Here is a 13,210-nt window from a genome sequence, read left to right as displayed (position 1 = left end):
GAACTCTTCGTCGGGAGCTTCATGAAATGAGTTTCCATGGCTGAGCAGCCGCACACAAGCCTAAGATCACCATGCGCAATGCCAAGTGTCGGCTGGAGTGGTGTAAACCTCGCCGCCATTGGACTCTGGGGCAGTGGAAATGCGTTCTCTGGAGTGATGAATCACGTTTCACCATCTGGCAGTCCAACGGACAAATCTGGATTTGGCGGATGCCAGGAGAACACTACCTGCCCCAGTGCATAGTGCCAACTGTAAAGTTTGGTGGAGGAGGAATAATGGTCTGGGGCTGTTTTTCATGGTTCGGGCCCCTTAGTTCCAGTGAAGGGAAATCTTAATGCTACAGCTTACAAAGACATTCTAGATGAGTCTGTTCTTCTAACTTTGTGGCAACAGTTTGGGGAAGGCCCTTTCCCTTTTCAGCATGACAATGCCTCCATGCACAAAGCGAGGTCCATACAGAAATGGTTTGTCGAGATCTATGTGGAAGAACTTGACTGGCCTGCACAGAGCCCTAACCTCAACCCCATCGAACACCTTTGGGATGAATTGGAATGCCGACTGCAAGCCAGACCTAATCATCCAACATCAGTGCCTGACCTCACTAATGCTCTTGTGGCTGAATGGAAGCAAGTCCCCGCAGCAATGTTCCAACATCTAGTGGAAAGCCTTCCCAGAAGAGTGGAGGCTGTTATAGCAGCAATGTTCCAACATCTATTGGAAAGCCTTCCCAGAAGAGTGGAGGCTGTTATAGCAGCAATGTTCCAACATTTAGTGGAAAGCCTTCCCAGAAGAGTGGAGGCTGTTATAGCAGCAGTGTTCCAACATCTAGTGGAAAGCCTTCCCAGAAGAATGGAGGCTGTTATAGTAGCAATGTTCCAACATCTAGTGGAAAGCCTTCCCAGAAGAGTGGAGGCTGTTATAGCAGCAATGTTCCAACATCTAGTGGAAAGCCTTCCCAGAAGAGTGGAGGCTGTTATAGCAGCAATGTTCCAACATCTAGTGGAAAGCCTTCCCAGAAGAGTGGAGGCTGTTATAGCAGCAGTGTTCCAACATCTAGTGGAAAGCCTTCCCAGAAGAGTGGAGGCTGTTATAGCAGCAGTGTTCCAACATCTAGTGGAAAGCCTTCCCAGAAGAGTGGAGGCTGTTATAGCAGCAATGTTCCAACATCTAGTGGAAAGCCTTCCCAGAAGAGTGGAGGCTGTTATAGCAGCAATGTTCCAACATCTAGTGGAAAACCTTCCCAGAAGAGTGGAGGCTGTTACAGCAGCAATGTTCCAACATCTAGTGGAAAGCCTTCCCAGAAGAGTGGAGGCTGTTATAGCAGCAGTGTTCCAACATCTAGTGGAAAGCCTTCCCAGAAGAGTGGAGGCTGTTATAGCAGCAGTGTTCCAACATCTAGTGGAAAGCCTTCCCAGAAGAGTGGAGGCTGTTATAGCAGCAATGTTCCAACATCTAGTGGAAAGCCTTCCCAGAAGAGTGGAGGCTGTTATAGCAGCAGTGTTCCAACATCTAGTGGAAAGCCTTCCCAGAAGAGTGGAGGCTGTTATAGCAGCAGTGTTCCAACATCTAGTGGAAAGCCTTCCCAGAAGAGTGGAGGCTGTTATAGCAGCAGTGTTCCAACATCTAGTGGAAAGCCTTCCCAGAAGAGTGGAGGCTGTTATAGCAGCAATGTTCCAACATCTAGTGGAAAGCCTTCCCAGAAGAGTGGAGGCTGTTACAGCAGCAAAGGTGGTGGACCAACTCTATATTAATTCCCATGATTTTAGAATGAGATGTTTGACGAGCAGGTGTCCACATACTTTTGGCCATACTGATAAGTGTATGTCTCATAGAAATGGAGTCATTGATTGTGATTGATTTGAATGATTCCATCGTTATTCACGTACAACATTGTCTGTCTTCTCCTCCCCAGTGGATCCACCCTCTTCAGTGACTGTAGTGCCTCTGACTTTGAGCGTCTGATCCTGCGTGGAGGAGGGGTGTGTCTGTTGAACCAGCCATCCCAGTCCAACATCGTCTCCGTGGCTAAATGTGGCAACGGCATGTTAGAGGGAGGAGAGGACTGTGACTGTGGAACACCCCAGGTACTGTCTGACTGACTGTGGAACACCCCAGGTACTGTCTGACTTCCTGTAGAACACCCCAGGTACTGTCTGACTTCCTGTGGAACACCCCAGGTACTGTCTGACTTCCTGTGGAACACCCCAGGTACTGTCTGACTTCCTGTAGAACACCCCAGGTACTGTCTGACTGACTGTGGAACACCCCAGGTACTGTCTGACTTCCTGTAGAACACCCCAGGTACTGTCTGACTGACTGTGGAACACCCCAGGTACTGTCTGACTTCCTGTAGAACACCCCAGGTACTGTCTGACTGACTGTGGAACACCCCAGGTACTGTCTGACTTCCTGTGGAACACCCCAGGTACTGTCTGACTGACTGTGGAACACCCCAGGTACTGTCTGACTGACTGTGGAACACCCCAGGTACTGTCTGACTGACTGTAGAACACCCCAGGTACTGTCTGACTTCCTGTAGAACACCCCAGGTACTGTCTGACTGACTGTGGAACACCCCAGGTACTGTCTGACTTCCTGTAGAACACCCCAGGTACTGTCTGACTGACTGTGGAACACCCCAGGTACTGTCTGACTTCCTGTAGAACACCCCAGGTACTGTCTGACTGACTGTGGAACACCCCAGGTACTGTCTGACTGACTGTGGAACACCCCAGGTACTGTCTGACTTCCTGTAGAACACCCCAGGTACTGTCTGACTTCCTGTAGAACACCCCAGGTACTGTCTGACTGACTGTAGAACACCCCAGGTACTGTCTGACTGACTGTGGAACACCCCAGGTACTGTCTGACTTCCTGTAGAACACCCCAGGTACTGTCTGACTTCCTGTGGAACACCCCAGGTACTGTCTGACTTCCTGTGGAACACCCCAGGTACTGTCTGACTTCCTGTGGAACACCCCAGGTACTGTCTGACTTCCTGTGGAACACCCCAGGTACTGTCTGACTTCCTGTAGAACACCCCAGGTACTGTCTGACTGACTGTGGAACACCCCAGGTACTGTCTGACTGATTGTGGAACACCCCAGGTACTGTCTGACTTCCTGTAGAACACCCCAGGTACTGTCTGACTGACTGTGGAACACCCCAGGTACTGTCTGACTTCCTGTGGAACACCCCAGGTACTGTCTGACTGACTGTGGAACACCCCAGGTACTGTCTGACTTCCTGTGGAACACCCCAGGTACTGTCTGACTGACTGTGGAACACCCCAGGTACTGTCTGACTTCCTGTGGAACACCCCAGGTACTGTCCGACTGACTGTGGAACACCCCAGGTACTGTCCGACTGACTGTGGAACACCCCAGGTACTGTCTGACTGACTGTGGAACACCCCAGGTACTGTCCGACTTCCTGTAGAACACCCCAGGTACTGTCTGACTGACTGTGGAACACCCCAGGTACTGTCTGACTGACTGTGGAACACCCCAGGTACTGTCCGACTGACTGTGGAACACCCCAGGTACTGTCCGACTTCCTGTAGAACACCCCAGGTACTGTCTGACTGACTGTGGAACACCCCAGGTACTGTCTGACTGACTGTGGAACACCCCAGGTACTGTCTGACTTCCTGTAGAACACCCCAGGTACTGTCTGACTGACTGTGGAACACCCCAGGTACTGTCTGACTTCCTGTAGAACACCCCAGGTACTGTCTGACTTCCTGTAGAACACCCCAGGTACTGTCTGACTGACTGTGGAACACCCCAGGTACTGTCTGACTTCCTGTAGAACACCCCAGGTACTGTCTGACTGACTGTGGAACACCCCAGGTACTGTCTGACTGACTGTGGAACACCCCAGGTACTGTCTGACTGACTGTGGAACACCCCAGGTACTGTCTGACTGACTGTGGAACACCCCAGGTACTGTCTGACTGACTGTGGAACACCCCAGGTACTGTCTGACTTCCTGTGGAACACCCCAGGTACTGTCTGACTTCCTGTGGAACACCCCAGGTACTGTCTGACTGACTGTGGAACACCCCAGGTACTGTCTGACTTCCTGTAGAACACCCCAGGTACTGTCTGACTGACTGTGGAACACCCCAGGTACTGTCTGACTGACTGTGGAACACCCCAGGTACTGTCTGACTGACTGTGGAACACCCCAGGTACTGTCTGACTTCCTGTGGAACACCCCAGGTACTGTCTGACTTCCTGTAGAACACCCCAGGTACTGTCTGACTTCCTGTGGAACACCCCAGGTACTGTCTGACTTCCTGTAGAACACCCCAGGTACTGTCTGACTGACTGTGGAACACCCCAGGTACTGTCTGACTTCCTGTAGAACACCCCAGGTACTGTCTGACTGACTGTGGAACACCCCAGGTACTGTCTGACTTCCTGTGGAACACCCCAGGTACTGTCTGACTGACTGTGGAACACCCCAGGTACTGTCTGACTGACTGTAGAACACCCCAGGTACTGTCTGACTGACTGTGGAACACCCCAGGTACTGTCTGACTTCCTGTAGAACACCCCAGGTACTGTCTGACTGACTGTGGAACACCCCAGGTACTGTCTGACTTCCTGTAGAACACCCCAGGTACTGTCTGACTGACTGTGGAACACCCCAGGTACTGTCTGACTTCCTGTAGAACACCCCAGGTACTGTCTGACTGACTGTGGAACACCCCAGGTACTGTCTGACTGACTGTGGAACACCCCAGGTACTGTCTGACTTCCTGTAGAACACCCCAGGTACTGTCTGACTTCCTGTAGAACACCCCAGGTACCTTCTGACTGACTGTAGAACACCCCAGGTACTGTCTGACTGACTGTGGAACACCCCAGGTACTGTCTGACTTCCTGTAGAACACCCCAGGTACTGTCTGACTTCCTGTGGAACACCCCAGGTACTGTCTGACTTCCTGTGGAACACCCCAGGTACTGTCTGACTTCCTGTAGAACACCCCAGGTACTGTCTGACTGACTGTGGAACACCCCAGGTACTGTCTGACTGACTGTGGAACACCCCAGGTACTGTCTGACTGACTGTGGAACACCCCAGGTACTGTCTGACTTCCTGTAGAACACCCCAGGTACTGTCTGACTGACTGTGGAACACCCCAGGTACTGTCTGACTTCCTGTAGAACACCCCAGGTACTGTCTGACTTCCTGTAGAACACCCCAGGTACTGTCTGACTTCCTGTAGAACACCCCAGGTACTGTCTGACTGACTGTGGAACACCCCAGGTACTGTCTGACTTCCTGTAGAACACCCCAGGTACTGTCTGACTGACTGTGGAACACCCCAGGTACTGTCCGACTGACTGTGGAACACCCCAGGTACTGTCTGACTGACTGTGGAACACCCCAGGTACTGTCTGACTTCCTGTAGAACACCCCAGGTACTGTCTGACTGACTGTGGAACACCCCAGGTACTGTCTGACTTCCTGTAGAACACCCCAGGTACTGTCTGACTGACTGTGGAACACCCCAGGTACTGTCTGACTTCCTGTAGAACACCCCAGGTACTGTCTGACTTCCTGTAGAACACCCCAGGTACTGTCTGACTGACTGTGGAACACCCCAGGTACTGTCTGACTTCCTGTAGAACACCCCAGGTACTGTCTGACTGACTGTGGAACACCCCAGGTACTGTCTGACTGACTGTGGAACACCCCAGGTACTGTCTGACTGACTGTAGAACACCCCAGGTACTGTCTGACTGACTGTGGAACACCCCAGGTACTGTCTGACTGACTGTGGAACACCCCAGGTACTGTCTGACTGACTGTGGAACACCCCAGGTACTGTCTGACTGACTGTGGAACACCCCAGGTACTGTCTGACTGACTGTGGAACACCCCAGGTACTGTCTGACTGACTGTGGAACACCCCAGGTACTGTCTGACTTCCTGTAGAACACCCCAGGTACTGTCTGACTTCCTGTGGAACACCCCAGGTACTGTCTGACTTCCTGTGGAACACCCCAGGTACTGTCTGACTTCCTGTGGAACACCCCAGGTACTGTCTGACTTCCTGTGGAACACCCCAGGTACTGTCTGACTTCCTGTGGAACACCCCAGGTACTGTCTGACTTCCTGTGGAACACCCCAGGTACTGTCTGACTGACTGTGGAACACCCCAGGTACTGTCTGACTTCCTGTAGAACACCCCAGGTACTGTCTGACTGACTGTGGAACACCCCAGGTACTGTCTGACTTCCTGTGGAACACCCCAGGTACTGTCTGACTTCCTGTGGAACACCCCAGGTACTGTCTGACTGACTGTGGAACACCCCAGGTACTGTCTGACTGACTGTGGAACACCCCAGGTACTGTCTGACTGACTGTGGAACACCCCAGGTACTGTCTGACTGACTGTGGAACACCCCAGGTACTGTCTGACTGACTGTGGAACACCCCAGGTACTGTCTGACTGACTGTGGAACACCCCAGGTACTGTCTGACTTCCTGTAGAACACCCCAGGTACTGTCTGACTTCCTGTGGAACACCCCAGGTACTGTCTGACTTCCTGTGGAACACCCCAGGTACTGTCTGACTTCCTGTGGAACACCCCAGGTACTGTCTGACTTCCTGTGGAACACCCCAGGTACTGTCTGACTTCCTGTGGAACACCCCAGGTACTGTCTGACTGACTGTGGAACACCCCAGGTACTGTCTGACTGACTGTGGAACACCCCAGGTACTGTCTGACTGACTGTAGAACACCCCAGGTACTGTCTGACTGACTGTGGAACACCCCAGGTACTGTCTGACTTCCTGTGGAACACCCCAGGTACTGTCTGACTGACTGTGGAACACCCCAGGTACTGTCTGACTTCCTGTAGAACACCCCAGGTACTGTCTGACTGACTGTGGAACACCCCAGGTACTGTCTGACTTCCTGTGGAACACCCCAGGTACTGTCTGACTGACTGTGGAACACCCCAGGTACTGTCTGACTGACTGTGGAACACCCCAGGTACTGTCTGACTTCCTGTAGAACACCCCAGGTACTGTCTGACTTCCTGTGGAACACCCCAGGTACTGTCTGACTTCCTGTGGAACACCCCAGGTACTGTCTGACTGACTGTGGAACACCCCAAGTACTGTCTGACTTCCTGTGGAACACCCCAGGTACTGTCTGACTTCCTGTAGAACACCCCAGGTACTGTCTGACTGACTGTGGAACACCCCAGGTACTGTCTGACTGACTGTGGAACACCCCAGGTACTGTCTGACTGACTGTAGAACACCCCAGGTACTGTCTGACTGACTGTGGAACACCCCAGGTACTGTCTGACTTCCTGTGGAACACCCCAGGTACTGTCTGACTTCCTGTAGAACACCCCAGGTACTGTCTGACTGACTGTGGAACACCCCAGGTACTGTCTGACTGACTGTGGCACACCCCAGGTACTGTCTGACTTCCTGTAGAACACCCCAGGTACTGTCTGACTGACTGTGGAACACCCCAGGTACTGTCTGACTTCCTGTGGAACACCGCAGGTACTGTCTGACTTCCTGTGGAACACCCCAGGTACTGTCTGACTTCCTGTGGAACACCCCAGGTACTGTCTGACTTCCTGTAGAACACCCCAGGTACTGTCTGACTGACTGTGGAACACCCCAGGTACTGTCTGACTGACTGTGGAACACCCCAGGTACTGTCTGACTTCCTGTAGAACACCCCAGGTACTGTCTGACTGACTGTGGAACACCCCAGGTACTGTCTGACTTCCTGTAGAACACCCCAGGTACTGTCTGACTGACTGTGGAACACCCCAGGTACTGTCTGACTTCCTGTAGAACACCCCAGGTACTGTCTGACTGACTGTGGAACACCCCAGGTACTGTCTGACTTCCTGTGGAACACCCCAGGTACTGTCTGACTGACTGTGGAACACCCCAGGTACTGTCTGACTTCCTGTAGAACACCCCAGGTACTGTCTGACTTCCTGTAGAACACCCCAGGTACTGTCTGACTTCCTGTAGAACACCCCAGGTACTGTCTGACTTCCTGTAGAACACCCCAGGTACTGTCTGACTGACTGTGGAACACCCCAGGTACTGTCTGACTTCCTGTAGAACACCCCAGGTACTGTCTGACTTCCTGTGGAACACCCCAGGTACTGTCTGACTTCCTGTGGAACACCCCAGGTACTGTCTGACTGACTGTGGAACACCCCAGGTACTGTCTGACTGACTGTGGAACACCCCAGGTACTGTCTGACTTCCTGTAGAACACCCCAGGTACTGTCTGACTTCCTGTAGAACACCCCAGGTACTGTCTGACTGACTGTAGAACACCCCAGATACTGTCTGACTGACTGTGGAACACCCTAGGTACTGTCTGACTTCCTGTAGAACACCCCAGGTACTGTCTGACTTCCTGTGGAACACCCCAGGTACTGTCTGACTGACTGTAGAACACCCCAGGTACTGTCTGACTTCCTGTAGAACACCCCAGGTACTGTCTGACTGACTGTGGAACACCCCAGGTACTGTCTGACTGACTGTAGAACACCCCAGGTACTGTCTGACTTCCTGTGGAACACCCCAGGTACTGTCTGACTTCCTGTGGAACACCCCAGGTACTGTCTGACTTCCTGTGGAACACCCCAGGTACTGTCTGACTTCCTGTGGAACACCCCAGGTACTGTCTGACTTCCTGTGGAACACCCCAGGTACTGTCTGACTGACTGTAGAACACCCCAGGTACTGTCTGACTGACTGTGGAACACCCCAGGTACTGTCTGACTGTGGAACACCCCAGGTACTGTCTGACTGACTGTGGAACACCCCAGGTACTGTCTGACTGACTGTGGAACACCCCAGGTACTGTCTGACTTCCTGTGGAACACCCCAGGTACTGTCTGACTGACTGTGGAACACCCCAGGTACTGTCTGACTTCCTGTAGAACACCCCAGGTACTGTCTGACTGACTGTGGAACACCCCAGGTACTGTCTGACTTCCTGTAGAACACCCCAGGTACTGTCTGACTGACTGTGGAACACCCCAGGTACTGTCTGACTTCCTGTAGAACACCCCAGGTACTGTCTGACTGACTGTAGAACACCCCAGGTACTGTCTGACTGACTGTGGAACACCCCAGGTACTGTCTGACTTCCTGTAGAACACCCCAGGTACTGTCTGACTGACTGTGGAACGCCCCAGGTACTGTCTGACTGTGGAACGCCCCAGGTACTGTCTGACTGACTGTGGAACACCCCAGGTACTGTCTGACTGACTGTGGAACACCCCAGGTACTGTCTGACTTCCTGTAGAACACCCCAGGTACTGTCTGACTGACTGTAGAACACCCCAGGTACTGTCCGACTGACTGTGGAACACCCCAGGTACTGTCCGACTGACTGTGGAACACCCCAGGTACTGTCTGACTGACTGTGGAACACCCCAGGTACTGTCTGACTGACTGTGGAACACCTCAGGTACTGTCTGACTGACTGTGGAACACCCCAGGTACTGTCTGACTGACTGTGGAACACCCCAGGTACTGTCTGACTGACTGTGGAACACCCCAGGTACTGTCTGACTGACTGTGGAACGCCCCAGGTACTGTCTGACTGACTGTGGAACACCCCAGGTACTGTCTGACTTCCTGTAGAACACCCCAGGTACTGTCCGACTGACTGTGGAACACCCCAGGTACTGTCTGACTTCCTGTGGAACACCCCAGGTACTGTCTGACTGACTGTGGAACACCCCAGGTACTGTCTGACTGACTGTGGAACACCCCAGGTACTGTCTGACTTCCTGTGGAACACCCCAGGTACTGTCTGACTGACTGTGGAACACCCCAGGTACTGTCTGACTGACTGTGGAACACCCCAGGTACTGTCTGACTTCCTGTAGAACACCCCAGGTACTGTCTGACTGACTGTGGAACACCCCAGGTACTGTCTGACTGACTGTGGAACACCCCAGGTACTGTCTGACTTCCTGTAGAACACCCCAGGTACTGTCTGACTTCCTGTAGAACACCCCAGGTACTGTCTGACTGACTGTGGAACACCCCAGGTACTGTCTGACTTCCTGTGGAACACCCCAGGTACTGTCTGACTGACTGTGGAACACCCCAGGTACTGTCTGACTGACTGTGGAACACCCCAGGTACTGTCTGACTTCCTGTAGAACACCCCAGGTACTGTCTGACTGACTGTGGAACACCCCAGGTACTGTCTGACTTCCTGTAGAACACCCCAGGTACTGTCTGACTGACTGTAGAACACCCCAGGTACTGTCTGACTGACTGTGGAACACCCCAGGTACTGTCTGACTTCCTGTAGAACACCCCAGGTACTGTCTGACTGACTGTGGAACACCCCAGGTACTGTCTGACTGTGGAACGCCCCAGGTACTGTCTGACTGACTGTGGAACACCCCAGGTACTGTCTGACTGACTGTGGAACACCCCAGGTACTGTCTGACTTCCTGTAGAACACCCCAGGTACTGTCTGACTTCCTGTAGAACACCCCAGGTACTGTCCGACTTCCTGTGGAACACCCCAGGTACTGTCTGACTGACTGTGGAACACCCCAGGTACTGTCTGACTGACTGTGGAACACCCCAGGTACTGTCTGACTGACTGTAGAACACCCCAGGTACTGTCTGACTGACTGTGGAACACCCCAGGTACTGTCTGACTGACTGTGGAACACCCCAGGTACTGTCTGACTTCCTGTGGAACACCCCAGGTACTGTCTGACTGACTGTGGAACACCCCAGGTACTGTCTGACTGACTGTGGAACACCCCAGGTACTGTCTGACTTCCTGTGGAACACCCCAGGTACTGTCTGACTGACTGTAGAACACCCCAGGTACTGTCTGACTTCCTGTAGAACACCCCAGGTACTGTCTGACTGACTGTGGAACACCCCAGGTACTGTCTGACTGACTGTGGAACACCCCAGGTACTGTCTGACTTCCTGTAGAACACCCCAGGTACTGTCTGACTTCCTGTGGAACACCCCAGGTACTGTCTGACTGTGGAACACCCCAGGTACTGTCTGACTGTGGAACACCCCAGGTACTGTCTGACTTCCTGTGGAACACCCCAGGTACTGTCTGACTTCCTGTGGAACACCCCAGGTACTGTCTGACTTCCTGTGGAACACCCCAGGTACTGTCTGACTTCCTGTGGAACACCCCAGGTACTGTCTGACTTCCTGTAGAACACCCCAGGTACTGTCTGACTTCCTGTAGAACACCCCAGGTACTGTCTGACTGACTGTGGAACACCCCAGGTACTGTCTGACTGACTGTGGAACACCCCAGGTACTGTCTGACTTCCTGTGGAACACCCCAGGTACTGTCTGACTTCCTGTAGAACACCCCAGGTACTGTCTGACTGACTGTGGAACACCCCAGGTACTGTCTGACTGACTGTGGAACACCCCAGGTACTGTCTGACTGACTGTGGAACACCCCAGGTACTGTCTGACTTCCTGTAGAACACCCCAGGTACTGTCTGACTGACTGTGGAACACCCCAGGTACTGTCTGACTGACTGTGGAACACCCCAGGTACTGTCTGACTGACTGTAGAACACCCCAGGTACTGTCTGACTGACTGTGGAACACCCCAGGTACTGTCTGACTGACTGTGGAACACCCCAGGTACTGTCTGACTGACTGTGGAACACCCCAGGTACTGTCTGACTGACTGTGGAACACCCCAGGTACTGTCTGACTGACTGTGGAACACCCCAGGTACTGTCTGACTTCCTGTAGAACACCCCAGGTACTGTCTGACTTCCTGTGGAACACCCCAGGTACTGTCTGACTGACTGTGGAACACCCCAGGTACTGTCTGACTGACTGTGGAACACCCCAGGTACTGTCTGACTGACTGTGGAACACCCCAGGTACTGTCTGACTGACTGTGGAACACCCCAGGTACTGTCTGACTTCCTGTGGAACACCCCAGGTACTGTCTGACTGACTGTAGAACACCCCAGGTACTGTCTGACTGACTGTGGAACACCCCAGGTACTGTCCGACTGACTGTGGAACACCCCAGGTACTGTCTGACTGACTGTGGAACACCCCAGGTACTGTCTGACTGACTGTGGAACACCCCAGGTACTGTCTGACTGACTGTGGAACACCCCAGGTACTGTCTGACTGACTGTGGAACACCCCAGGTACTGTCTGACTGACTGTGGAACACCCCAGGTACTGTCTGACTGACTGTGGAACACCCCAGGTACTGTCTGACTGACTGTGGAACACCCCAGGTACTGTCTGACTGACTGTGGAACACCCCAGGTACTGTCTGACTGACTGTGGAACACCCCAGGTACTGTCTGACTGACTGTGGAACACCCCAGGTACTGTCTGACTTCCTGTAGAACACCCCAGGTACTGTCTGACTTCCTGTGGAACACCCCAGGTACTGTCTGACTGACTGTAGAACACCCCAGGTACTGTCTGACTGACTGTGGAACACCCCAGGTACTGTCTGACTGACTGTAGAACACCCCAGGTACTGTCTGACTGACTGTGGAACACCCCAGGTACTGTCTGACTGACTGTGGAACACCCCAGGTACTGTCTGACTGACTGTAGAACACCCCAGGTACTGTCTGACTGACTGTGGAACACCACATGATACTAGTGGGAAAAGTGACCTATTTAATGGCTTTCTATTAGGCTTGATTCGTTGATTCAGTCACACATTGATTCAGTCACACATTGATTCAGTCACACATTGATTCATTCACACATTGATTCATTCACACATTGATTCATTCACACATTGATTCATTCACACATTGATTGAGGATGTATAATTGATTCAATGATTTTTCTAATATATTTAATATTTCTAATGTTACTTTGTGTTAATGGGAGCTTTGGCTGAGTGTTGTGTTTTGAATTAATTATGGATCCCCATTTAGTTCCTGCCAAGGCAGCAGCTACTCTTCCTGGGGTTTATTATGGATCCCCATTTAGTTCCTGCCAAGGCAGCAGCTACTCTTCCTGGGGTTTATTATGGATCCCCATTAGTTCCTGCCAAGGCAGCAGCTACTCTTCCTGGGGTTTATTATGGATCCCCATTTAGTTCCTGCCAAGGCAGCAGCTACTCTTCCTGGGGTTTATTATGGATCCCCATTAGTTCCTGCCGAGGCAGCAGCTACTCTTCCTGGGGTT

General features: G+C 52.6%; 1 protein-coding gene across 1 annotated transcript in view; it reads left to right on the top strand.

Annotated features, from left to right (window-relative positions):
- adam9b (ADAM metallopeptidase domain 9b) overlaps window positions 1-13,210 on the top strand; it is a 58,291-nt gene that overhangs the window by 32,924 nt on the left and 12,157 nt on the right. The window contains exon 12 of the mRNA XM_071394712.1: window positions 1,913-2,084. Within this exon, the coding sequence (XP_071250813.1) occupies window positions 1,913-2,084 (172 nt within the window). The remainder of the gene's footprint in view (window positions 1-1,912; window positions 2,085-13,210) is intronic.

Source organism: Salvelinus alpinus, chromosome 3 (assembly GCF_045679555.1).
Source record: "Salvelinus alpinus chromosome 3, SLU_Salpinus.1, whole genome shotgun sequence".
Taxonomy (NCBI): Eukaryota; Metazoa; Chordata; class Actinopteri; order Salmoniformes; family Salmonidae; genus Salvelinus; species Salvelinus alpinus.
Note: the sequence above shows the minus strand (reverse complement) of the source record. Positions and strands in the feature narration are given on the sequence as shown.